The sequence below is a fragment of the Zonotrichia leucophrys genome, chromosome 4A, assembly GCF_028769735.1.
Source record: "Zonotrichia leucophrys gambelii isolate GWCS_2022_RI chromosome 4A, RI_Zleu_2.0, whole genome shotgun sequence".
Lineage (NCBI taxonomy): Eukaryota > Metazoa > Chordata > Aves > Passeriformes > Passerellidae > Zonotrichia > Zonotrichia leucophrys.
In genome coordinates this window covers 8,275,177-8,301,099 of record NC_088174.1, presented here as the reverse complement: position 1 = coordinate 8,301,099, position 25,923 = coordinate 8,275,177, and the positions used below count along the sequence as shown (strand labels likewise).

Here is a 25,923-nt window from a genome sequence, read left to right as displayed (position 1 = left end):
TCTCTCATCTGAGAACTCTGCACAGAAGTTCTGATAAATCTAGCATGTGCAGCACTTAGTGCTCCATAATTATTATGTAGCTGATCCATAATTATTCATTTAAGAAAAGAAAATTAATGAAAATTTACTTTAAATTTGCCTGTTCTCAAAGGATGTCTCTTTTTTGAAATTGGGAAGATATTGGAGGGGGAAAACCCCATAAATATGTTTATCTGGCCATATGTTTTATATACACATGGTCAGATTTTCTCTAGAGGTCAAATAATGCATCATTACCTAATGAAATGAAGAGGATTTTAACATTTCTTTAACAAGCAAATGTGGTGACACTTTGAACTGACCTGTTCTGAACATTTATCTCCACTTGGGACTGCTTTGAATGGAGTAAAATGGAACAGTTATTTGTACTTATCTCAGCATATTCCACTGGATACAATTCCCAGTACAATATATACCAAGTCCTGTTTTTCTTTTAAAAACAAGGGAGGCATTTATCAGCACAAGAGTCATTGCATTCCTCCATTTCTGGTATGGCAGAAATTGGAGGTGGAGTGGCCACAGTTGAGAGTCCCCATGGGACTGTAACAAGCACAGGTTCTGCCCAGGTCCTCCTTCTATGCTGGGAACTGGCCAAAATTGGCTTTCCTAAGTCCATTGCAGTTTAGTAAATCCCAAATCCAGCTTTAGCATTAATTTTTATCCACCCTGTAAGTCAAACATCTGAGACCTACTCCCAGTTCTCATTAAAATCAACAGATCAAATATCAAATAATGAGTTTTCATTGAGCTCTTGCTCAGGCAAAACCCTCAAACACTGAGTCATGATCCAGTTTCACAAGAATCCCATTAATCAGAGTCTGCAATTGCCCAGTGTCAGTTGCTTTCCTTGTTTTAGGAGACAGTTCATTACGAGCTCATGCCCCAAATGTCACAGTTTGCAGTGACACAGACAAGGTTCATTTGACAAGGGGCCTGGCTGAGATGCAGGCAGTGTTCATTTCTGCATGGGCCTTAATGCAAAAGTGCATCACTGTCACATGAGGGTTCTGTGGGAGAATGGGAATCTTCACCTTACTGCAGGCTGAATTCCATTTTCATTCAGTGGGCATTCCTTGCCCAGGATCAAATCACTGACAATAAAATCTATGCATTTTGTCCGTGATTCTAAAATTATTCAGTGCTTTGTTATGAATGTTAACTTATTTTAATCAATGGCTGCAAACAGAAGAAAATATGGCCTAACCCAGATGGCTGAACACATTTTTGAAATCTTGATACATCCTTACTTCAGTATGGATGTTAAGGATGTTAAGGTGAGGATGTTAAGGATGTTAAGAAGGACTTCAGTAAGATATTTTTATGTTTTTTGAGTAATTTTGACTGAAGTTCTAAAGCAGTCATTTCTAAGAATTACTCCACACAGATAGGGGAATACATAGCACTATTCGCTGTTTACTGGTGATTACAATTTCGGTTCCTTTCCCGGTTCCAGCTCTCCGGGCCGTTCCCAGCCCTGCAGTGAAAGCTCGGCAGTGTCCATGCTGGAGGGAATGCTCGCTGGGCGGAACGCTCGGCAGGGCCCCGCGGCGGAACGCCTTGGGCGAGGGACGCGCGGCCGGAAGCGGCGGAGCAGAGCACTTCCGGCGCCCTCCCGCCTCGCCGCCCCATGGCCGCGTCCGTGGTGAGTCCGGGCCGGGCCGGGAACTGCCGGGAACCGCGGCCCGGGGCCGGGGAGCGCGGGGTGTCCGCCTCGGGAGGGTGTTGCGGGCCACAGGGCGGCCGTGGGAGCGCGGGGAGGCCGCCGGGAGCGTCCCGGCGCCGTGGGACACGGAGCGGGCAGGGCAGGGCGGCAGCGCCTCAGCACGGGCTGCGGGCAGGGGCCGCTCCCGCCTCCCGAGGGTCCCGGGGCTGCGCGGGGCCCGTGCGGGGCGGCCTCAGCGTGTTCCTACAGGGGCCTTGGGGCAGAGGGGAGCTCGGCGAGGCCCTCGGCAGGGCCGGGTGCGTTGGAAAACTTGGAGTTGGCCCCAGAGGCTTGGAGAAGTTGATTTGGGGCTAGTTGTTGGTTGGATTTTTCAATTATGGCTTTCCTGTTAGAAGCTGGGAAGGAGGGTTTCTGGGTGAGATGGTTGGAACCCGAAGGAAGTGGGACCGTCTCCATGCTCGGAGATGTCCACACGTGGCAGGAGGGACAGAGGACTCGGCTGTCAGAGCTAGCCCGGAAAGTGGATCAGCCTGTGGGGCCAGCTCTGCTTTGAAAAGGGACTAGGTGATCTCCAGAAGTTTATTCCAGCCTGAACTGTTCACAGAGTTTAAAACTTTGTTGGTTATGGCTGTAAAACTTGCAAAACCGACAGAGCTGAATTCCTGTTAGACTTCTCTTGCAGGTACCCCAAGGGCTGGTTCCAGACTCTGGCAGCCCTGCAGCGCCCTCTCACAGCCGCTGCTGCAGGGGAGGCTTTGGGGGAGCTGCTGGGGGCTCCCGGGCCCTGCTGTCACTGCCCAGAGCTGCAGTCACTGCTCCCGGGGACAGCTCCGACACCCCAGAGCCTCTCTGGGCATTTCTGGGACTGGCAGTGGCCTGGGAGCTCGGGAGCTGCTGGGCAGGGCAGGGAGGGGAAGCGCAGTTTGTGTCCATGCAGGGGGAGAGGAGAGTGCACAGAAACAAGATTGGCTTTGTTGGATAACCAGGGATTATTTGATAGGCCTTGGCTTCTGTTCAGAGTGTTTTCTTGTGTTAACACTGGAGGGATTCCTGGTGGTTCTGGAGAACATTCAGTGAAAGCAGCCAAGAAAATGCAAGCAGTGAAATTGCTCAGCACTGGTTGTTGCAGATACTGAGAGTATAACACTGAAACAGGACAGTGATAAATAATAGCATTTTAAAGAATTGGTAAGAGAACCAAATGCAGATTTATGGATGTATGGACAGGAAATTCAGGATCTGCTTTCCAGGATGTCCCAGTTCAGGGTCTGTAAGAGACTGAGAGGCAAAGGGATGAACAAACTGAGCCAATAACCCAGTGAGATCACTGTGCAGTGGTGGGACCACAGAGGCTGTTACCTGGGGGTGAATCCAAATAGAGGGGTGTGAGGAAAATGATGAGGGGTGAGGAGAAGTGTTTGGGTTTAACCTATGGGTTAAACCTGATCCATTCTAGAAGGAATACAGCCAGATGTTGGTGTTCTCTCTCACTATATATTTCTATAGATACAGGTATGTTAAAAATGAGACTAGGAGGGCAGTGTGATGGGGTTCTTGCTAATTCTCAGAAGTATCTGAATAAATCTTGTTCCTTAACTTTATTTCAGAACAGCCATCACAGCAACAACTGTTTTCCTTGAATAATTGTGTGGCCACACTACCTGCAGCCAGCTGTAGCCCATTTTCCAATGTAAATATTTGTAATTTATATACAATAACTATATCAGCATTCAAAACTAATGCTGAAACTGTCACCTGCCTAACAGCTGGTACTTCTGCAAGTAGAAAAGGAGCTTAGAATAAATTCAACATTATTTGAAGTCAAAGTGACTTGCAGGAGAAATTGAGTCAATCATTGGATTGCATAACTAAAATTTGATCTGATTTCTTCCCTGCAGGATTTCAAAACCTATGTGGATCAAGCTTGTAGAGCTGCAGATGAGTTTGTCAATATTTACTATGAGACAATGGACAAGAGGAGAAGGGTATGTAGCTGCTTTGACAGTAGTTAAAACTGTCCTGGCACTGTTTGTTTGCATTTCTGGCTGTCACTACACCAAAGCACCTGAGCATGGTGCCCATGGGCTGCACTGGCCATGGCAGAGCAGGGCAGCTGCTCCTCAGGCTCCTGCAGAGCATTTTGTCTCCTGTGCAGCCTTGCTGGAAAAGGGGCTGCTCAGCAGAGCCTTGGACTTCTCATGGCCCTGGTTCACCTGGTGTGCAGCTGTGTCTGCAGCTGCAGGGTTTGGTCAGTACAGGGCAGCAGAACTTGCTTTATTTCCCCTTGAGGTCAGGATTTAGCTTTTTTTTCCCCCCAAACCTCTTTCATTAGCAGTTACCACTTTTGGTTCTGGGGTTTTTCTGAGTGCCTGAAGCTGAAGCAGTACAGCTGTGTTTGGCTCTGCAAGTCTTCCTGGGGCACACTGATGGGGTACCATGTGACAAATGTTCACCAAGAGAGCCTTGGAGACCAATGTTTGGGATTTTAAATGTACTGTAGTTGCAGTTCAGTGTGTGAAAGTACCAGCAGTCCCATGTTACTGCACACATGACTGGGTTGTGTCAACGCCTTGGAGGAGAGCTGGGCAGTTACTCAGCTCTGAGAGCTTATGAAACATTTGGGAAGTTCTGGTGTGCTCTTCAAGTTTCACCTGTTCCTGGTCTTGCTCACTTTTTTTTAACCTGAAATTATAATTTCACACTTTCCCTCTCAGAAGAAAAAAAAAGAAAATCAGTGATAAACTTACAGTGGAAAGGTAGCACTGTCCTTTTGTAAGCAACCACTTCAGTTCTGTCATTACCTTTGTTAAAGGGATGTTATCAATATTTGAGCTATGAGTCACTGTGCTACTCATAAAGGAAAATGTGTTAGTTTTAATTCTTGGTCAGGAGCACTGGTTGTTAAAAGGAGCTACTGTTTCAGGAAAGCATTTTATCTGTAAACTAACAGAAGAAATCAGTAATTCACAGTGTAAGTTTAGTATGTTGTTCATTATATGCTTACATATTTTTCCTAAATGTGTATTTTCATAATCACTCAGGCTTTAACCAGACTGTATTTGGACAAAGCAACATTAGTTTGGAATGGAAATGCAGTGTCTGGGCAAGAAGAACTAAATAAGTTTTTTGAAATGTTGCCATCAAGTGAATTCCAGGTTAATGTGTTGGACTGCCAGCCTGTTCACGGTAAGGTTGTATTATAATTTATTTAGTTCTTTTTCATTTTTTTTAACTATTGAAAGTGAGCAATTATTGTAGGGCTTAATAATTCCTTTGGAATAAGCTTAGAGAAAATACCAAGGGTTGAAGTGTCAAGTTGTGCTTATATAAAGCACAAATCAAGAGATGCAGCAATTAAACACTTTTTTTTCATGTCTGGGAAAATACTTTCAGGACTTTTTTTGTTTAGATCATATTCAGATGTGATCTATTTTCATGTATGGAAAAAGTGGCTTACCAGGTTATGTTGTGCTTGGGAGACCCTTATGGTGGCCTCTTGTACTGACCTGCAGTATCATGTGAACAAATGGTTATTAACCTGTGTGTACTTTGGTTTCTTTACATCTAGAATAGGTGTTAAGTTCTTTAGATTTCTGATTAACAACTCCTAAACTCAGTCTCATAATTGAGAAGTTAATAAATGGCTTCTAATGGACATTTTGGGAATATAAGAAAGGGAAAAGCCTGTGGTCAAACACACTTGCTTTGCTCTGCTGTGGAAAAGATATAATTTCTAATAATGGGGGGAAAAAGTTTATGCAAGTTGCTAAATATCTCTATGTGTGTATATCTGGAGTAATGAGAGCTCACTCTAAGCACAAATGGAGGTGTTTGTCAGTGCTCTAAAATGAAGAGCAGGAGATGAAAGTGGCAAAGCCATTGCCGAGCCGTGTTGGTGAACGCACCGCTGTCTGTGTAGGAACGCTGCACCAGAGCTGCACTCCCTGCCTGTACCCAGCTGTTAGCCTGGCGCAGTGTAACCACACTTGAACCAAGCTTCTGTGTGCATTTCCTGCCTCTTTACCTGCTAGTCTTTGTTTGAGTTGTTTTCTTCATCATTTCATACCTCCTTGTGAAGAGCAAGCTACTCAAGGCCAGACAACAGTCCTCGTGGTGACAAGTGGGACTGTCAAATTTGATGGGGATAAGCAGCGCTACTTCAATCAGAACTTCCTGCTGACAGCACAGGCCACCCCCACCAACACCGTGTGGAAGATCGCCGGGGACTGCTTCCGCTTCCAGGACTGGGCCAGTTAGCAGGGCTGGCCCGGCAGTGACCTCTCCCCTCTGGCACCACCACTCCACTGTGCAGGCAGCTGTTCCACGGGGGCTGCGCGCGCTCTTTGTGTTGCATCTGATGTTACGGGCGGGCTGCGGATGTTGCGGGGTTGATTCCAGTGACCACAGCTGTAGTAATAAAATGTGAGAGGTTGCTCGTGTTAGTTGAATTTAGTCAAGTGCTGAAGGCAGTGAGCTGTATTCGAATCATTCCTAAAATGCCTTACATGCAGCTGTGCTGCCACTGCTGAGTGCTCAAACCGTTCTGTTTGAACACAGAATCCTATTCATGTACAATTCTGACCAAACGTAATTTTTTTCAACTTGAAAAGATCTGTTTTTACAGTATCATCTTCTCTCTTTTGAAGAAGATGCTTGTGGCATGAAGATGTAATTTTGAAAGCTCCCTACTCCCAGTTGTGAGAGGCTGGGAAGGATTGCTATGGTTTCTATTGTTAGTGAAAGGAGCAAATGCAGCTCCTAAGTTTGTAATCTCTCAATCCATTGGAAAGGTAATGTTTACCTTCTCTGATGCCAAAGGACCATATATCTTTGGGTTTCCTTTCAGTCTGAGCTTCCCAGACTTTGGTTGTTTATTCCATGGATTCAAATGTAGGGCATGCTGAATGATTCGGAGCTCCTGTGCCAATAACTCTTCACACGCACGTGAAGGGCTTCAAACTGATTGTTTGTCTTTTGCAGTCTTATCATGGCCTAGAAATAGGTCACATACATGATTTCTGTTGGCTTTAGTTCTGCATTCTGTTGCTATGAGGTTTGGATTATTTTTCTCATATTAAGTCTGCAAGTTTTGAATCCTTTCTGTCTTTTCAAGAAACATTGTAGTTAAAAAGTGGCACTGAAAGTGTGCATTACTGTGAAGCCTTCAATTTTTCTCATCAGTACTGTTACTCAGAACAGGTGCTTGCATTATTTTCAATTGAGAACAGCAGCTCTGCACCACTAACACTATCTTCCTCTCATGCAGATTTTTACTGTATTTTTTCATGTTCTTTTTAAAAATTGCCTTTAATTACTGATTATCTGGGGGGTTTTATGTGTTTTGCTTTAAATTTGTAGTTTAAAGCTTCCAGCTGCTTTGAAATACTTTTCAAGACTGTGAGTTAAGAGAGTCCACCTTTGGAACTTAAGAGCAAATCTGAGTATCAGCAGCTTTGTTTTAAACTGGTGTGTTTCTGTTTTAAGCTAAGTAAACAAAAAAAACCAAACCCAAAATGTAGCTGTATAGCTGTAGCTGTATCCCTGAGTATGCCCTTGCTTGTAACTGAAGGTACAGGAGGGGAGCTTGTAACTCATCATAGCCTATGTGTCAATGACAAGAGCAGTCTGAAAGCAGTTACAACTGCAGCTCACTTGTTCAGTGACTTAAATGGAGAAAACTGTGAAAATGAGCAATATCTCACTTGGGTAAAACATAAAGCATCTGTAGTTTGCCATGTAATCCCACAAACAATGGGATATTTAGCTGAAATGAGTGGCTTTATTTCCTTTTCAGGCCCTCTAGTCTGTACACCAGTAAGTTAGAATTAGTAACCTGTCTCTGTTTAGAGGCTGTTTATGATCAGAACTATTGTGTACCTATTTTTCAGGCTGAAGAATTTGAATTCCTGCAGAATAGTGCAAGAACAGGATTTTTGAAAACTGTAAATATTGTAAATACATTGTTATTTCTGTATGTAGTGAAGAAAGGATCATTCTATTTAATTACTGTTTGTTCTTAAGAGAATATGTGATGTTCATATATTTGTATTTCCTCTAGAAGATTGAGAAGAAAACATAACCTGAGCATGCCTGTAACTGGTACAGCACTGTTGAGCTGTGACACTGGCGTGGTGTATTCTACTGGCTGTTTAACTTGCTGTTGATTGTGTAAGTGGTGTTACAGATCTGCTTTGCATACACAAAACAGGTTTTGCCTTTTCAAATGCAGCAATGGGTGCAGCTGTGGCATTGGCTTGTTGGACTTTGAAGGCAGTCACCAGAACACACACTTATCAGTACCTGATAAGCTTGTGCTGTGAATAAATACTTATTGGATATTTTTATCCAGGTTTGAATTTGTATAATAATTTTTAAGCTTTTTCTAGGCAGACTGGGAGATTCAAAATATATGAGGCAATGTTTCAGTCAATCAAAGGTTATTCTCAATTATTTTCATGCTATTTAAATGCAAGCTGCTTTTAAATCTGACTTTTGCAATTAATATTGAAAAAAACTGACCAAACAAAAACCCCCACCACTACCTGGAACATGACTGAGGAAGATAACTAACTGGCCTAGCTGGACAAACCCAGTTAAAAGTCCTACTTAGTAAGATCTGTAGATGGAGTAGGAGAGTAAGACTTGGTATGCATACCCAGGAGTTTTGTGGGGAAATGCACTGGAACACAATTGCTTCAGGCCAGGGAGAGGTGCCAGTTACTCCTGCCTGTTTCCATCATCTTCAGTGAGGATCACTTGGGTGATTCAGTACGACTATAATTAGCTCTTGCTCTTTAGAACTGAACATGCTGGTTTGCAAAATATTTTTATTTATTATACCAAGTGAGATTGTAGCTCTTAGAGTCAAGTGGTGGTTTTACAATGGAGTAACTAATGGCACAAACAAAAAAATCTCTTTGTTGCTAGCTCTGTGCTGCTTCTTAATATTCTGTTGAAATTAGCAGAAAACACAAAAATGCTTTCATTTAATTCTGTACAAACCCATCCAGCTGGTTTGGTGTGACCATTGCTGAATCTGCTGCAATACCCAAAATTTTCAATGGGCATCTATGAAATGAATATGTTTGTGCTCCAAACACTGCACTGGAGTTAATGCTTCCATTTTTTCGTTCGAGACCAAATTACTCTGTACAACCAGTCAGTGAAACAAAGCCAGCTGAAGAGCTAAGCACTTCCACTATGAAACTGTAGCAACTGAAGACTTGAGAGATCTTTTTGTATGTTCCCTGTATTGTCTATAGCAGTCACTGCTTTTCTGTTGCTTTGTTTGTTTGGCATACTACAGTTCAATGGATTTCAAATGCCTATGTTGGAGAAAAGGGATTTGTACTGATGCTATGAATGGTTTGTTCTGATATGCCTGTGCTTCCTTAACCTGTCTGGAGAAAAGCACATTATAAAGAAATGCTGTTTTATCAGTAAAATAACTTTCCACACTTGAATATATTTTGTAAGTTTATGAAATTGTTTGAGACCTCTTGTAAGATTAATTTTCAAAACTGAAAGAAACAACCAAACAAAAAAAACAAACAAGAAAAAAAAAGCGCCAAAAAACCCCAAACTTACCAGTTACTCTACCTTTTTTTTTCTTTTATTATTATTATTACTAGAAATTTTCATAGCTTGTTCTTATGATATTAAAAGTACAAGAAATAACTTGTGGCTTCCTTATCTTTACTCCTTGTGTTGTAGGTCTGAGTTCTGATTGTTGCTGAGTGGTGCTGGGGCACTGCAGAACAGGCTGGCAGCTCTGCCAGGGTAAAATGTGTCTGGAATAACCCTATGGCAAATGCCTGGCCAAAAGCACTCTCAGGCAGTAAATGCTGAGCTGCCCAAAGTAACCATGTCAAATTAAATCCCTCTAAGATTTACTGAAGTTTAGACTGTTCTCCAACACATACCTGGATGAAGTCAAACAAAATTTGAGCCAGATCCTTGGGTTGTAAATATTTTCACTGAGAACATGTTGTGCTTCTGCTGCTTCTTTAAGAAGAAATGAAACACTGAAAGGAGAAATTATTTTTGTGATAATTCCAGTAATTTATTCACTATTTTGCTGTTTAGAAATTAAATTACTGATGCACACTTGCTCAGTGTAGGCAGCGGCTTTTAAATGCTGACACTGCAAAGATGAAGATGCTCATGCAAGGTCAACAGTTGCATGGAAACTGAAACTGTTCTAGAAATGTATTCTGGAAACTACCAGATATACTGGAGAGTCCTTGCTGTGTTTGAGGGTTTAGATTTCAGTGAGGCTTTGCAGGCAGTTGCCCTTGGTAATGATCCTGAGCAAGGCTCTGATGCAGTGTAAAGATTTATGAGTGCTGGGAAAAATAAATCAGCTCAGACCAGAAGATGTTTTTGCAGATATGTTGAAAGTGGATCCAGAAACTGCTCTTTCAAAATTGCCACTGGGCCGAAGAAAAGAATTAAAGCCTTCCTAGAAAAGTGAGCTTTTCTTTTTTGTTCCTAACTGCAGAAAGGTAGGGCATTGATAGCTGGGCTTACTCCTTCAGAAGACTGGGTTTAATAATATAAATAAATCTATCTTGCTGCACTTTGTGACTGAATGGACTACAGGCACTAAGTGACCATTTTGCCCTGCATCAGTAACACAAGTGCCTTAGAATATCCTGGTGATGACAAAATTGTGTTGGATTGCAGTGGCTGATTTTTGTCTTCTTGCAGCCTGTTTTAGGTCCCAAACCCCAGTGGGTTTGCATCCTTGTGGATTTTCCAACCAAGAAAAATGCAGGTCTGCCAAAATAAAGGCAGGAAAGAGCTGGTTGTAGTCACAGAATCACAGAATGGTTTGGGTTGGAAGGGCCCTTAAAGCTCATCTCCTTCCAACCCGTTGTCATGAGCAGGGACACCTTCCACTAGACAAGATAGCTCTGAGTCCATCCAACCTGGCCTTGAACACTTCAGGGATGGGACATCCACAGCTCCTCTGGCCAGCCTGTGCCAGGGCCTCACCACCCTCACAGTGATGAATTTCTTCCTGATATCTAATCAAACTCTCCTGCAGGAGAACATCATCCAGCACCCAGCTGAAAAACGAGAGCAGGTCAACAGCAAAGGCCCTGGGCAGGCTCCCAGAGCAGCTTTGCTCTTGAGGGCACACAGCAGAGAAAAGGGAGGAAGTTTGGAGGGAACAGTGCTGGGGAATTGGAGCTTGAGCAGCAACAGCTGTGCTGGGCTGATGCCCAGGGGCAGAATTAATTGGGGTCATTAAGTTGGTAATCAGCTGCAGAGGCTCGTTTCCTTAATCAGAAAGGCCTGGGAAGAACTGAACGTTACCAGGTGAGTTCTGGGTGGTTCCCACTCTGGCTGGGCTGGAGAGGGTTGTGAGGCCACAGACAGGTGAGTTTTCTTCATACATTTTCCCCCTTTCAAAGGTCTCTGTCCATAGTTAGGGGTTTTTTGAAATCCTATGAATTCTCTGAGGGTCTTGAATTTTGCCCTGCTCCCGGGTTGTTTATCTGGTATCTCTAATTTCAATTGTCATTATTCATAGAGGTGAGTGTGGCAGTTGCATATGTTAGAGATTCACAACCTTGCCAGCATTTAGAGTAGTTTTTATCTTGTGCAGTTTCTTTGTTCATTTCCAGAAGATGGCTGGGGCTGATAACTGTGGTCTATTCCACCTTCCTTTCATTGTTTTTGGAGGAAAAGCTGTATTTTAACAGCAGACCAGAATGAGTACCCATCTGAAAAGGCAAAATGCCATAGTATTAACTTGGGGTTTTCTATGTAAACAGCATTAGGTAAGTGTGCAATACTGAGTTAAGGATTGAAAGATCATTGGTTGATTTTCCATTATGCTTCTCTTTTATTAAAGTTGCTTCAGAAGGAACGCTAGTAAATGGAATGTTTCTGTAGCAACACAAAAAAGTCCCAAGGTGAGAGCTGTCCCATTACATAGAAAGCAAGCAGGTTCTGGGATGAAGTAAAGGCTTTGGGAAGGAATTTCCATAAGCTGTGTAGGGGGGTGAGGTTGGTGTTTTGTTTTGTTTTGAACGTGGGGGCAGAGGGGCCCTGGTTTAATGACCTTGATTAAATGCAATAGAAATGGGCTCACTGGGAGAGATTGTGTTTGCTGCAACTCAAAAGGCAGAAAGTAAAGTAGGGCAGGCACCTATAGAGAACAGTGATCCATTCTTCATGCTCACTCCCTGGGGAGCACAATAAGTAATAGGCTGATTTATATCTGGTAGGGAAAGTTTGAGTTTGTTGTTTAAAACAATAAAAAACCCTAGAAAGAACTCCCAGGTCTGGAACAACGTGTGAACTGAAGTAATGATTTCAATTCACCTGTTAGAAGTAGTCCAAAACTGTTTCAAATTGAGGTGTCTTTTCTGTGTTTTAAAAAAGTAAAACCTAAATGACACCTTCTTGTTTTAGCATTTAAATTGATAGGAGGTCATGTCTTGGACAGATGGGCATTCCTGTTCAGGGTCTGGATGCTCAGAGATAACAGGGATGGCACAGAGGTGACGGGCAAACTTCTGTACTTGGACACATGTGAGGGTAAAAGCAGAAATTAGCAGGTGTGACAAACATGTAGTGACCTCTGGCATCTCTGGGAGTGTTCATCATCAACCAGGTTATTGGTGTTTCAAAATGGGAGAACAAGGGGAAAACTCAACAGTTTGTGGCGTATTTTTGGTTTCAGTTTTTGTTTGTTTTGGTGCTTTAGTTATTTTTTGCTTTAAAAGTGCAGGTGAAGTCTGTGAGGATCAGACAGTGTGGCCAGAGCTCTGTTTGTCCAAATTAATTAGCACTGGTCTAATGTCAAGGCTACATGCTTCCAACCAAAGACAATTTTGGAGAAATTATCTGTGATAATCAGCTTCAATAGAACACTTTATCAATCAAGAATGGCTTAATTTTCTTCAAAATGTCTCTCCCCAATTAAAGTGCAGCAAGATTCAACCTATTACAGCATCCAGCAGCAAAGCAATAGTGCAAACATTACCCCATTTCTGTCAGAACTCATTCAAATAAATTATGTGAAAATGACAGGCTGAGTATAAATGTGTATTTAATACAGTCAGCCCTGGTCCTCCATGGCTGATGTACTCCTATCATAAAGCAAGCACTAATAGCAGAGTTAACTGGAAATCTGTTTTATTTATCCAGGTACGTTCACACAGAGTTTTACTCTGTGTAGTGTTCAGTGACTGCAAGTTTTGCTGATTGCATTTTGTAGATTACCTTTATACCATCTTATGCAAAACACCCACCAGATTTATTATTTTTAATATTTGAGAGTGTTAATTTCACCCTTCAAAAAGGAAATTGCTTCACTGTCATGTAAATAGAGCTTAGCCATGGGGTAGGCTCAGTATGACTGAAAAGAAACCCCATGACTGATTATCACAGACAAAAGTAACCAAAACCAAACAAAGCCAAGGTACAAACAAACAAAAACCCCAACAAAACCAAATACATAATGAGAATTTATTTCTTTTGCATGTAATTGCAGAACAACACTCTTATTGTTAGAATACAACAGTTATTTGAAACTATTGTTTTGAGATGTGGTAAATATGGTCTTTTTTTCTTTTTTTTTTCCTAGTGAAAATGAGTGACCCACATTGTGAACTGTGTTCTGTACCTTTTACAGCCTGCCAGTGTGCTGGAATTGCAGTTTGTGCTGGGGAGCTGGCAGCAGTGCCCTGCAGGTTCTGCTGAGTGTTGGCACGGGCACTGTGACTGCATGGGGGTTAGACACCACCTCACCTGCTCCTGAGGGAGTAGCTCCATCCTCTCCCTGTTTAGCTTTTATTTTTTCCCCCCTTTCAAGCTACTTGATGACATCTGCCTGTTACAGGCAGTGTTGCTGCTGAGCCATGTGCAGGTCCCTGCCAGCCCCACCAATGGGTCTGTGCCAGGGCTGTTCTCTTGGTGAACTTTCATTGACTCTGAGACTCTGAAGACTTCAATATTTAGTAAGGAATTGGTTAAAATCCCGTGTTTCTTTTAAAATGCCAAATTATCCATTGCAGTGTGCAAACTTAGACCCTGTTCTTTCTCTTTGCCTGGGCCAGCCCTTTGTGCCTTGTGCATGGAGTTGCAGCTTAATACCTGTGGCACGTGCCATTCCTCCTCAGCTAAACAACTCTCATTTCCCTCCACAGCTGAAGCTGCCCAGTGCCCTGCTGTGCTACAGAGCACTCTGGCTTTCTCTAGACAGACCATGGCTTTGGAGCTAGAGAGCCTAAATCCAATCTTAGACCAGATATGCCCAAACTGCATTTTGTTTCTCTTTGAACTTATTTCTTCAGTCTTACAAGGATAGTTTAAAATTCTTAACCTGCTTTTTGAAGAACTTCCAGCATTCTGGAACCCTCAGCAGTACATGAACCTCTCCCTCACATTTCAGTCCCATGGTGTGTGTTCTTTCAGCCCACCACAAGATAAACAGCATCTCTAACTATCACAGAGTGATTCTGAAGTTTACTATCTCTTCATCTGTATCCTAGTTCCTTATTTTTAATGGCAAAAATTAAACATTCTTGCTCATTGTTTCTTCTCCACAAGCTCTTGTCACAAAAAGGATTTAGGATTCATTAAAGTGAAGGATAAAGTTCTTGGCCAACTGCAAGGTATTTGCAAACAATCCCCATATTTTAAAGCAGCCTGATGTAATCCTTCCCCAAAGGTGCTTGAAAAGCTGATGATGTAGCAAATTGTCTTTTGCAGTACATCCAGCCCTAGTTCATTCCTTACAAAAAACACCAGGCCTGCTGGAGGCTGGGTTTTCATTACCTGAAGTATGGACCCATTGCTGCTGCTCTGTAAGGTAGATTCAGTTTTAGACAGAATGTGAGGCACAGAACAGGAACAATACAAAGATCTTCAAAAACACAAACTTGTTGAACCATTTAAGTTGTATTCCACTTTTGAAATGTTAACATTGTGTTATGTGTGTACATATATTTTGAAAATAGCAATCCTCAGTCAACCAAGACACAGAAGATAAAATACATTTCATATAAATACATTCATGGCTTAAAAAATATAGTCTTAGAACCTGCTGACAGACTCAAGTGTAAGTATCTTTCTTACATGTATTTCACTTTTGTGATGCTAATAGGCTGACTAAAGGCTACTGAATAGAGACCAGTTTTAAAACATTGAAAAATTGGTACCATGGCTCCAGGACCAAGTAACTTTAAAAGTTGCTACTGCTATAGGATATATTCCCTGCTGTCAAAAAACAACTGTGTGTATCTTTAACAAAATTTTTTTTTTAGAAAAGCTATTTCCTTTAGTGACTCTTGTAGTTCCATGCACAACTGGAGACCATCACCTTTATATGCCAGATTTTCTCTCTCTTTCCCCTTGGGGTTCTTGGAAGGTCAGCAGGCAGTGTTCTGCACTAGCCAGAGAAAATTGTGCATGGTGAAGTTTGAAGTTGGTCCCCAGGAGAAGGGATGCTTTACTTGAGGAGTGTAGAGGCATTGTTTATTTTTGACAAAGTCTATTTTAACTGGAAAATAAAAATACATAGACATGCAGAAAAAGAAAAATTTCTCTTGAAATTGCAAGCTTGTGTGTTCAAGAGAAGCAATGTACAAAATCTTTTACTTTCTGTACAGTGACAATACCAAATAGTTTTTTTAACCATCATATACACAACACAAATGTTATGAATAGAAATCTATAAATACTTTCAAATGAATTTGCAATATAGAGCAGTTGAGGGCCACAGCTGTACAAAATGTAAGCAACATATATAAAACGATTAAGAAAGTGCAAAGTAGAACAGTATCAAGAGCCTGCACTTTTTACAGCACTTATGGTTCAAGTGTGAAGAGCTGACACGGATGCAGGAGCTCAGTTACAATTCAAAAGAAGACACAGTACAGGATTCGGCACACAAAATGATGAACTATTATTAAATTACATCTTCCTCCTTCTTCACATCTGTGACTTCCAGTTAATAAGAGAACATTTTTATGAACTCAATGAATTTCTGTAGAGTGATTTGTCCCTTTTTACAAGTTTCCAGGAAACAAAGATTCCCTGGCCAGAGACTACTTTTCTGTAAGTAAAACAAGACTAGACAGGGAAAGCCCTGTTGGTTTCTGGTTGCCTTATCATGCTTAGCACAGTTAAAAGGTGAACGGAAATACCTTCCATAAAGGAATGCAGGCATTTAAAACCTGATCCTCTGAGTTACACCCAGGTAACCAGTACTCACATGTATGTGAAGGTCTAGAGAATCATTGCCTTAAAAACATCAACCACCTCTCAAAAAACCCACCAAACACTTCTAAAAACTCGGAGTTTCAAGTCTGTTTAGAGACCACTGCCCATCAATTTCACATCTGTTTGCCAGTCCAGATGCAAGTTCTGCATTCAGGCACTGATTTCTCATCAGCACCCCCAGAGCTGTACAAGTCTTTGTTTTCTTTTACACACTGTGTCCAGTGGAAACTGCTTGAATTAAAATGCAGTGGCAATTAAAAACCTGTTTGGTGAGTTGGAAGTTGAAATAGTTAATTCAATGCTCTTGAGTGAAATTTCTTATAACTTGTTTTTAGAAAGCTCTTCAGTTCACCTTTATTTCAGTAAGTGTACTGTCTATTCTTTTGTAGGCACTGTAAATATTCAAGATATTGATGTGCAGAAGAATCCATCCATTTTCAAGCAGTGTGTTATTAGTGATCTCTAGCAAGTTCTCGACTACTGCTGTTGTCTTGGTTTTGTTTTCAATTGGAGAAGGGTAGACACTGGATATTCCTTTTCCCTCCTTGCTAGAGGGAAATATCTTATTACAAGTGTCTTTTATGACAGAAGAGTCATCACAATTACATTATTTTTCCTCTTTGAAATACAGGCCAGTCTTCAGCACAAGTTAAAGAGAAGTAGTTAGCAGTCTGAATATGCTAGAGAAACACTACAATTACCTGGTCACACTGCTTCACATAATGATGTCTGTCTCAAAACTGGAGATGATCACACAAAACTCTATGAAGACCATCAGTGTCTAATCTGCTAACAATTAACAATTTGGAGTCTAAGAGATTCTGGTTTACTTGATAGCAGCTACAGAAACAGTTGTCCATTTGGTGTATTTTTTGAATGTGTGATATCTACAGTGCAGACATCCAAAACTGAGGCATGGGAAGGAGCCACCTGCACAGCTGCCAGGTCAGCTGAGCTGTTTATTTGCCTCCATACATTCTTTCAATGTCATTGAGGTAATGGTTTTTCAGTTCTTTCCTTTTCAGCTTGAAAGCATCTGTCACCAGCCCAGTCTCGGGGGTCCACGGCTCAGGGCTCAGCCGGACCTTGATGGGTATTTCAAATCTTTCTAATTTCACTGAGGGGACAAGAAAAAAGAAAAGCACAACTGTGATTACAAAGCCAAATGAAATATTAATTCATGCTCCCTAAAAATCTCGTCAGCACCCTGTAGCTTGTATAATATGCTGTCCTACTTAATGAAATAACCTTACACAAGGGCCACAGGCAAATTTCATCCTGTCCCAACACTGAGTGCTGGTTAGTGTGCAAATACTCTTACACACTCTGTGTTTAGAGCTTGTATTGGATGTGACAATGCAAAATCTAAAGCTTGAAACAAATGACTGAGTAGCCTGAAGCTCTGAGACTACTGCCAGAAAAGCACACACTGAAATCTACAGTTCTGTGTTTGTTACAGGAATGGAATAACCACTTAACTCAGAGCAGCAGGACATGCTTCATATTTAAATTATAATGGAGTACTTCTACACTTTGCCTGGTTGAATGTTTCTTTCCTATATTTTTTTCATTCCTAGAAGTCTGTTTAGAGTTCAAAATAAAGGGACTTCTTTGTATTTTTGTTACATTAGCTACTTACTTTCCCTTCAGCTGGAAGCAGTGGCTTGGCACATGCACAGCCTCACTGTAACCAGGGCTGCTTCTCTCTCGCACAGGTAAGAGCCCAAGAGGGGGGAGCAAGGCAGGAGAAAGGGGAGGAGGGAAGGGCAGGAGCAGCAGGAACAGCCCAGGGAGCTGCTGCATGTGCCCAGAACCACATGGAGTTTGCTACCAGCTCCTGCAGGCAGGCTGGGAATGGGGCCCACAGCCATGGACTTGTAGCTGAATTCCAGCAGAGCCTCTGGGGGGCAGCAGCAGCGGCACCCAGCAGCTCCTCTGCCTTTCTGACTTCAGCTGCTATCGGCATGAGCTGCACAACACTCACATGTGTGCCTGCTCAGGATGAAGGTGCATCATGCTCTGCTAAGAACATAGAACTACCTCTTTAAAATAGTTTTGAAAAAAGTTTCACATAATTAAGTTGTATCTCAATAGAAGATTACTATCTAGAAGGCAGAAAGAATGTAGAAAGCAAAGGGTTTAAGTACACAAAGCTATATGGATAGTAATTTGCCCAATTAATGATATAAACTGCCAGGGATTAAAGTGTTTAAACCTAAGCTTTAAGCATATGGATTGATTTATTTTTTTTAAGGTAAGACTTAATAGTGCCATTCCTTCTTCTTTTCCCATTTTCAAAAGGCAGATTCTCCTAAGAGAAAGTGCTTAGCATGTGCTTAAGTGCAGCTTTTACTGCCTCCTTGTATGAGGTGCCAATGCTTTAGAGACTTTCTTCCCACTGACTTTGTTCATTTTTTTGTCCTGTAAAGGACTGATGACACTTTTGATCCTTCAGTACCACAGCAAGGAGCAGCAGGCTTTTAAGCCTCTACAACCTCAAGGATCATGGCTGTTCAAAGCTGTAGGGAACAAAGTTGTATGGGGAAAAAATGCTTTGAAATCTCTTGCTTAACTGGTTTCCTTGCCAGCAAATGCCTTGCAACTTTTCTTCCAATTAACAGCTCTTTTGGGCCTTCATATTAGACAAGAAACTTGTCTCCAGAATTTAGATGGAAAAAACCTTCAGATAATTTGTAAAAAATACAAGTAATATAGTAATCAATACAACCAGTATTATGTAAATTCCTGGGATAATATAGAACAATTTTGTGTGGTCTTTGCCTCAATAAACCATGAAGTTTTGGCAGATACAGAGAAGCTGGCAGGAGGAGGAGCAGTTAGTGAGGATAATGCAGTTTTTGCTGGGTAAGCCCCATGGGCAGCAGGGTGTGCTTGGTACTCACTCTTGTTTGCCACTTCTTTAATCTCTCGCAGTATTTCTGCTTCCATTGTAGGATTGTTACAAATGTCCACCCAGCTCCCACTGATGCCCTTCTGCTCAGCCAAGGCTGTCAGCTTCTTCTGGTTAGGGACCACAAAACTGATCACATAGGACTGGTCACTACACAGAATGACAAGAGAAGGAAGGAAAAAAGCTTCAGTCAAGACCTTCATTTCAGGGTGTAAATTACCTGCTGCTGGACCCACAAATGCCCAGGTTATTCCACCATACAGAACCCTTCTTGTGCATCAAGTCTTCACATCTGAAGGTTTATCTAGAAGATATTCTAAGCTGGTTTATGTCAGGTTTGATCAGAATGAGGCTTTGCTGTCATTTCATTCATGCACGTCTCAGTTTAGCTCCCCAGCTAGACCTGGGGTTTAACCACTTCTCTGCAGCTCCCCCTCACATAGGGGAGAGGGAATATATTGGGACTCTTTCCAAAACCCTCTGGAAAGCTTTGCATCAGGGGCAAAGTGGCCAGATTAACTTTTCACTGGGATTCTGACAGCCAGAACACATGCTAAATATAACCACATATAATGATATATACTGGTTTAAGGATGGGATGGGATGGAACAGAGGCATATCTGGATAGGAGAAATGCCAACAGAAAAACAGGTAATTTCTTCAGCTTTTAGGGAATCTGGAAAGCTGTGCTTCTTCAGACATGTTAGTAACTGGTACTCTGATGGAGAGGGTTGGATCAGAGCCTGTACTTCATGTTTACTCTAAGCAGAATTTCTAAATTAATACCCCTCTTACCTTTTGGCATAAGCACAGATATTGTCAATCAATGGGCAGTTCTTCAGTGCTGCCTCCACTTTGCCCAGAGATACATATTCTCCTGCTTGGAGCTTTACCAAGTCCTTCTTACGATCTAGGAGGCAGGGGAAGGGAAAAAAAGAAAACCTTGTTAGCAAACCTTATTTCATTTAAACTTGAGCATTTCTACAGACTCATTTCCATACACACCACCTATGTATTTTGTGCTATGCCAAATGTTAATGGACATGTTTGAAAGCAGCTAAAATCTGCCAAATTTATAAAGATTTCTGTATAAAGTGTTATAGCACTACACTTCTCGTCACACAGATTGTAGGAAAGGACTCTGATTTTAAAACTTTGTAATGAATCCAAAAGTTAATCTTGTATTTATTCTTTAAAGTCCATGTGCTGAATTTAGATGATGAAAATGTCACAGGAAATGGCATCACTTCCAAAATTTTACTCCAGCTATGAGGACTTCCAGAAATGTGTTTCACACTAATTCTGTAAATAAGTAACCTTAAGTAGATTAGCCCAGGCAAAGCCAGCAGTATTAATAACATGTGTATAATTATGGTTAGTCAATACTTTGTAACATATTAAGGTATCAAAAACTGAGACTCACCTATGATCTGCAGACACCCATCAGGATGAAATTCCCCAATATCTCCTGTACAGAACCATCTCTGGCCATTCTCATCAACAGTAAACTCTTCTGTTGTCTTCTCTTCATTTTTAAAATATCCCATGGAGACGTTGGGTCCACCAATTATAATTTCACCTCTAGGATTAGGCTTGTCTTTATTTGTATAGCCTCCTGAAAACAACACAGTCCCAAGCAATTATTTACACCTTATATATCCTTCTGCCAAGAAAATATTTTGAAACTTCAGTTTGAAGTTAAAGCACATTAGCTGATGACTATTATCAGAAATAAAGAACAATTTCATCATATGTTACACCTAGCTAAGCAGATAGGCAAAGATACCAGCTAGGCAGAGGCTGAATTTATTACTCTGAAATCAGAACAATTGCTACTCTCACCTTCTTGCCAGTCTCTCAGTTTTATTTCACAACAAATAAGAGGAGCTCCAACTCTGCCAGTGCTGTAATCAGCAACTTAGGGAGAAAACAAGAAAGAAAAACAAGATTTTTTTGTTATTTGAAATATGAACAGGGTGTATCTTATCTCAAGTTGCTTTACTGTAGAACTACAGCTGTACCATTATAGCTGTATTTTGACTTTTTAAAAAAAAATTAGGAATCACCAAACACCCATCCATATCTATTTCTGCACTTCTGCATTTCCACAGGTGTTTCACTACCTTCTGTAATGGTTCCAGCTCCACAGGTTTCTGTCAGTCCATAGCCTTGCCCAACAGGACAGCAGAAACAGATGTTCATGAATCTCTGTGTCTGAGGTGAGAGTGGGGCTCCTCCAGAAAGCATCATTCGGACATTCCCTCCCAGCAGGGCCTTGACTTTTTTAAACAATAGTCTGGAAAGAAGGGAAGAAGCATTAAAAATTATTCACTCAGCCCACTCTTATAAGAAGAGACAAACCTTCTTCCTCCCTTCCTATCTGGAATGCCCCCAAAATTAACTCTTCCCCAGATTTTAGTAGACAGCAGGGCTAATCAAACCCATTGCCTCTTGTGTAACACTTGAGGAGGCAGAGTTCCCGTAGCTTAACAAACATTCCAGTTTTATCATTAAAAAAAAAGCAATGCAATGAAAATGAACCAGGCAGCTGCTTGGAAGATTAGTCATTACCATGAAATATCTCAGCTGTTTCCAGTAAGAACTGGGACTATGTCAGTCACTCATTAGATGTTATTTGCATGGCAGATGAGGAGTGTCTGATAGCTCAGAGGATCATTCTTTTACACTGTCCTAACAGATCCCAAGGCAAAACACACCCTTGGCCCAAGAATGCTACTTACATGTTACACAGAGGTGCATCATATCCCCTCTTGATCTGCTCCAGTTTGTAGTCATAGCCTATCTTGAATAGAGTTCTCTGAATGTAGTTCATCTCTTGAACTTTACTCATGACATTTTTGTAAATTCTGTCCATTATTTCCTACAAAGTGTAAAAAAAAAAAAATCACATGGAACAGATGGGCATGTGTAAGTTAAATCTCATATCGTAAGTAACCCCCCTCCCCCCAACTATCCTTCCTTTAAAATTGATAACAAGAGTGAAATCTTCACATTAGGACATTAGGCAGTGCTTAAGTGCAATGTTTTTAACATGTGATCAATGAGCCAATTTATAGACCAGTGCAGCTTGGAGCTATTTACACCTGAACCTGTACTCAAACTGTGACAAACTGATTTAGAAAACTTTAAATTCAAGTTTAACTCAATCTCTTTGCTAAAGGTTGGTATATTCCCCTCCTGCTTGGGAGTGCTGATGCTGTACTTTACCCACAGCAATTGTTAAGTGCAAGGGAGTGAACTAAGAATTCATTGCACCATTTCCTTTTCCAAGAAAGCTCTTCAAATGTCAGAGAAACATGGTTGCAGTAATTCTAATTATCTGACAAAAATCCACCACAATTCTGTCACCAGACCAAAGATTAACTTCCATTAAAATAATAAGCTTATGGTCACCCAAATACACAGAACCTAAAACACTGCTCAGGCTGGTAAAGTATTTAATAGAAGTTTAAAGATTGGCTCCTTCACCTTTGTTTTGGAGCACAATGTTTTGAAGTATTTATGTGACTTCTCTCCATGTAATAAATTTAAGGTTGGAGTTCTCAGACATACTTATTGTCACTCTGTTAATTATTAAGAAGATGACCAAGCCTCTTTATGTGCTTATGATTTTATAAAACAAAAGAATGCAAGTGACTTCTTGATTTTAAAACTCTTGGCTATTCTAAGATGTTGCAGAACAATCAGATCCAACCAAAACTCAGTACTCCTGAATTAGATTACATCTTCCTACTCACTCCCCACCACCATGTGGCACACCCAGTGCTACCAGTTGTGACAGGATCCTAAAAGCAGCACCCATGATGGCAGAACACACAAACATTTGTGGAGTTTCTGGATAGCACGGCAGCCTTGTGCAGTGCAGGAGCCTGGTCACTCCCAGAGCACTGGAACCTGCAGAAGCAGGAGGAGTTCCAGCCTCCTGATCTTTCCTCTGAGAGAAGGCTCAGCCTGGCCTGCCAGCCCTGAGAACAGCAGAGAGACTCAGCTCAGTGTTATTTTGACATGCTGAGTCTGTGACTGAGCCAAATATCCCTGTTTCTACAGTGGATTCCCTCTTGGCCAGCACCACCCTGCTTGTCCCTCTGCAAAAAGGAGTTTCAGATTGTGACCTTTTGTGTCAGAAGCCCAGTGAAACACCACTTGTAACTACTGAAACATTGACAGGTTTGGATCAAAAAGGATCTTGGCTTTAGTACAGGCAGACTCTTGTGCTCATCAGTCCAATCCACCAACAGCTGCAATGTCTGTGTTTGCTCTTTTCCTGTTAGTGACAGTTACTTACATGTGAAGAGGAAAACCTGTTAGTAAATACACTTTTCTAACATAAAAAGACAGAAATTTTTTGCTGGACATATCTGCTTCTGCATACTTACAGGCACAGCTGCCATCAGTGTAGGTTTAAGTACAGTACAGTCTCCTTTGCTTCCCTTCTTAATTTTACTTGACTGTAATAAGGAAAAAATGTAAATTTATGAAGCTGAAAAGGAAAGAGTGCTTGAAAACTGAAGCACTAACAAAAGGAGGAGATATATTAGCATGTAATTTGTTCAAGTATCTTCCCCTGTTCCTGTGTCATTTTGCCCCCATTGTTAAGGAAAGGGTAATGATCTATTTCAACCAAAACACTCAATCTTTTACAGGTTCACTTTGTTTATCTTTCTCTTACTTCCTCCCTCTAGTACTTGCTTTCTCCTCCATCTTCCTTTGGGAACTTGAATCTCTCTACAAGCAAATATACAGAAGTATCTACTCTGGCTAATTTCACTCTTATTTATCTGAACTGCTAAAGGGAAAAAGGCAAAGGACCAAATAGAAGATCTGCAATAACTGGATGAAGAACTGATAAAGTGAGACCAAAACTTAAGATCACTTTAAACAGTTCAGCTGATCTGTTAGGAGCTGTTCTTCCCCTGTTATCCAGGGGATAATGCTATAGGCATTTCTTAGGATTGCTTTTAGACTTCCTAAGTATCATAAAAGCAAAGGTTTTAATCAAATTTATATGGTACAGCCCACCACTGTCAATCACCAGGGATATTAATTTGCATCATTTTCTGAAAAAAATGTACATTTCTGAAGTGTATCATATACACCAGCATTTCTGGGCTGAAGGAGGAGGCTGAGCAAGGAGAGAACAGGCTGCACAAGGTGAAGTTTGCTCCCCACCCTGCTCTGCTAGCCCTCACCTGATCTGAGAGAGTGAGAGGAGAGGAGTAACCAATCCTGCAGCCATAAGTGATGCAGGAAACTTCTGCTGTCAGTTCTAACACATGGGCCAGAGGCAAATAACCAATGTAAGTGTCCTTGGGTCTGGGAAAGAAAAAATAATTAACCATGAGTCACAAGTGGACTGAAAATGCCATTTAACCATTTTATTGTGTGCTTAGTTATTACTTATTGATTGACCTGAATCCCAGGTGAGCTTATTCTCCTGCACACAAGACAGTGTGATTTCAGCCACAGTGTATAAACAAACTGTGAAATTAGGGAAATCTGCCCTAATGAAATCAGTCCAAATTACAGGATTTGCCCTGTTTTCTAGGAAACTCTGATTCCTTAGTCCTTTACTGTTATTTCCTCTCCTTGTGGGAGGTTTCATTTCAGTTATGAAATTAAGGATGAAATAATTACACTTTACAATAATGACCAATGATTTACAAAGCCCTGTCTGTCATCTTCTTCTAGGATACATTACTAGAAAGAGAGCTGATTACTGAAATACTGAGGCTGGTTTCACAAAGTCATAGCTCAGAGATTTCTCAGCAAGAACCTCAGAGCTGTCACTGAGCAGCTCTGGGTTTATCTCCTCTCCCAACAGCAGTCTGGCATCAGAGCTTATTTCAGCTATTGAACCTTTTGTGAATGCAGAGACAAATACACACACACTTCCATGAAAAACTTCACCAAAACATTAATGTGAAGGAATCTGCACTTGGTTTTACTGTTGTCAGTGCATAATTTATTACTTTTCTACTTCTTCACTGAACTGTACTTTAGCAGATTCTGCAGCATGTGCACCCAGAGTGGTGTCTCCAGGTCACTGAAGTGCTAGGCCCTGACATGCTCATAAACTGATTGGAGGTGCCTGAAAATGTCTACAAGTATTTCCCAAGTTGCACCAGAGCAGGAATCTCTCATCTAGTGGTATCCTCTGATACTCAAAAGTGCAAAAATCCATCACAGACTTACAGCTAAGGGTAATAAAAATAAAAATATAAGCAGAATGTGAAAAAACAGCTAGAAGGGTATATTTTTCAAACAAGGAAAGTTCACACACACAGGACATATTCCTTATAAATTACAAAGTAGTGATCTCACAATAAAATGAAGAAACTTGGTAACACAATGCCAGCAGCAGACACTATAAATGTGACTCTTCTGGAGGTTGTTTTAGCTCAAGACAAAGTGTTTCTTACCCCAGTCCAGGTATTCTCTCACACTGTCCTGTCATCCCAGCTATCAGGTTTTTATGCATCATCATCACTCCTTTGGGTCTCCCAGTAGAGCCACTGGTGTACATCACTAAAGCCAAGTCTGTAGGAACAGGTCTGCTTGGCTGAATGCTTGCTACAAAATTCAGGAGAAAAACTGTTATTTCTTCTTTTCTTATCTACTTTTTAAATGATTTCTGTAATGAATCAGTATGAAACAGGTGCTTCATGGAAGGCCAGCACAGCAAGCTGTGGCATGGTCAGTGCTGGAGAGAGCAGTCATGTGGTTTTAAGAGAAAGAGAGGGAAGGCCATTTTTGAAAGGAATGATGAGTATTTGAGCATCTGCACAATCTGGGTGACACTTCTGTCATTGTGGTTTATAGCTGGCTGAAAGTTTCATAGAAGGAGTCTTTTGAAGACCAGATAAAACTGTCAAAGGCAGCAAAGGGAAGAAATACAGTATGGATGATAAACAGCAAGATGAGTGAAAAATAAAACAAAAAACCAACACCCCAAAAAGCTGCAAGTCAGCTTTGCTGTCCATCAGTCTTTCAAAGCCAAGGTTGTAGAGGTAAGATTCCTTTTAACTCCCCCTCCTGACATTTTTTTTAA

At 41.3% G+C, this 25,923-nt stretch overlaps 2 protein-coding genes across 8 annotated transcripts in view; one reads left to right on the top strand and one right to left on the bottom strand.

The window, feature by feature from the left end:
* The first annotated feature begins 1,574 nt into the window (after positions 1-1,574).
* NXT2 (nuclear transport factor 2 like export factor 2) lies at positions 1,575-9,379 on the top strand. The gene is made up of 4 exons (XM_064713318.1): positions 1,575-1,681; positions 3,601-3,687; positions 4,744-4,888; positions 5,781-9,379. The coding sequence occupies exons 1-4, from the start codon at positions 1,667-1,669 to the stop codon at positions 5,957-5,959; spliced, it is 426 nt and encodes a 141-aa protein (XP_064569388.1). The 5' UTR covers positions 1,575-1,666; the 3' UTR covers positions 5,960-9,379.
* Positions 9,380-13,172: 3,793 nt separating this feature from the next.
* Positions 13,173-25,923, bottom strand: part of ACSL4 (acyl-CoA synthetase long chain family member 4) — a 37,381-nt gene continuing 24,630 nt past the window's right edge. For all 7 annotated transcript variants that reach the window (XM_064713310.1, XM_064713313.1, XM_064713316.1 and 4 more), the window contains 10 exons: positions 25,295-25,445; positions 24,065-24,188; positions 23,252-23,323; positions 21,596-21,735; positions 20,978-21,150; positions 20,697-20,771; positions 20,278-20,469; positions 19,650-19,764; positions 18,847-19,004; positions 13,173-17,060 (listed from right to left, as the gene is read on the bottom strand). In XM_064713310.1, coding sequence (XP_064569380.1) covers positions 16,903-17,060; positions 18,847-19,004; positions 19,650-19,764; positions 20,278-20,469; positions 20,697-20,771; positions 20,978-21,150; positions 21,596-21,735; positions 23,252-23,323; positions 24,065-24,188; positions 25,295-25,445 — 1,358 coding nt within the window. In that variant the 3' untranslated portion in view covers positions 13,173-16,902. The remainder of the gene's footprint in view (positions 17,061-18,846; positions 19,005-19,649; positions 19,765-20,277; positions 20,470-20,696; positions 20,772-20,977; positions 21,151-21,595; positions 21,736-23,251; positions 23,324-24,064; positions 24,189-25,294; positions 25,446-25,923) is intronic.

Coding starts and splice junctions, on each gene's coding strand:
- NXT2 (XM_064713318.1), top strand. Junction 3,688..4,743: donor CAATGGACAAGAGGAGAAGG/GTATGTAGCTGC, acceptor ATAATCACTCAG/GCTTTAACCAGACTGTATTT. Junction 4,889..5,780: donor GGACTGCCAGCCTGTTCACG/GTAAGGTTGTAT, acceptor CTCCTTGTGAAG/AGCAAGCTACTCAAGGCCAG.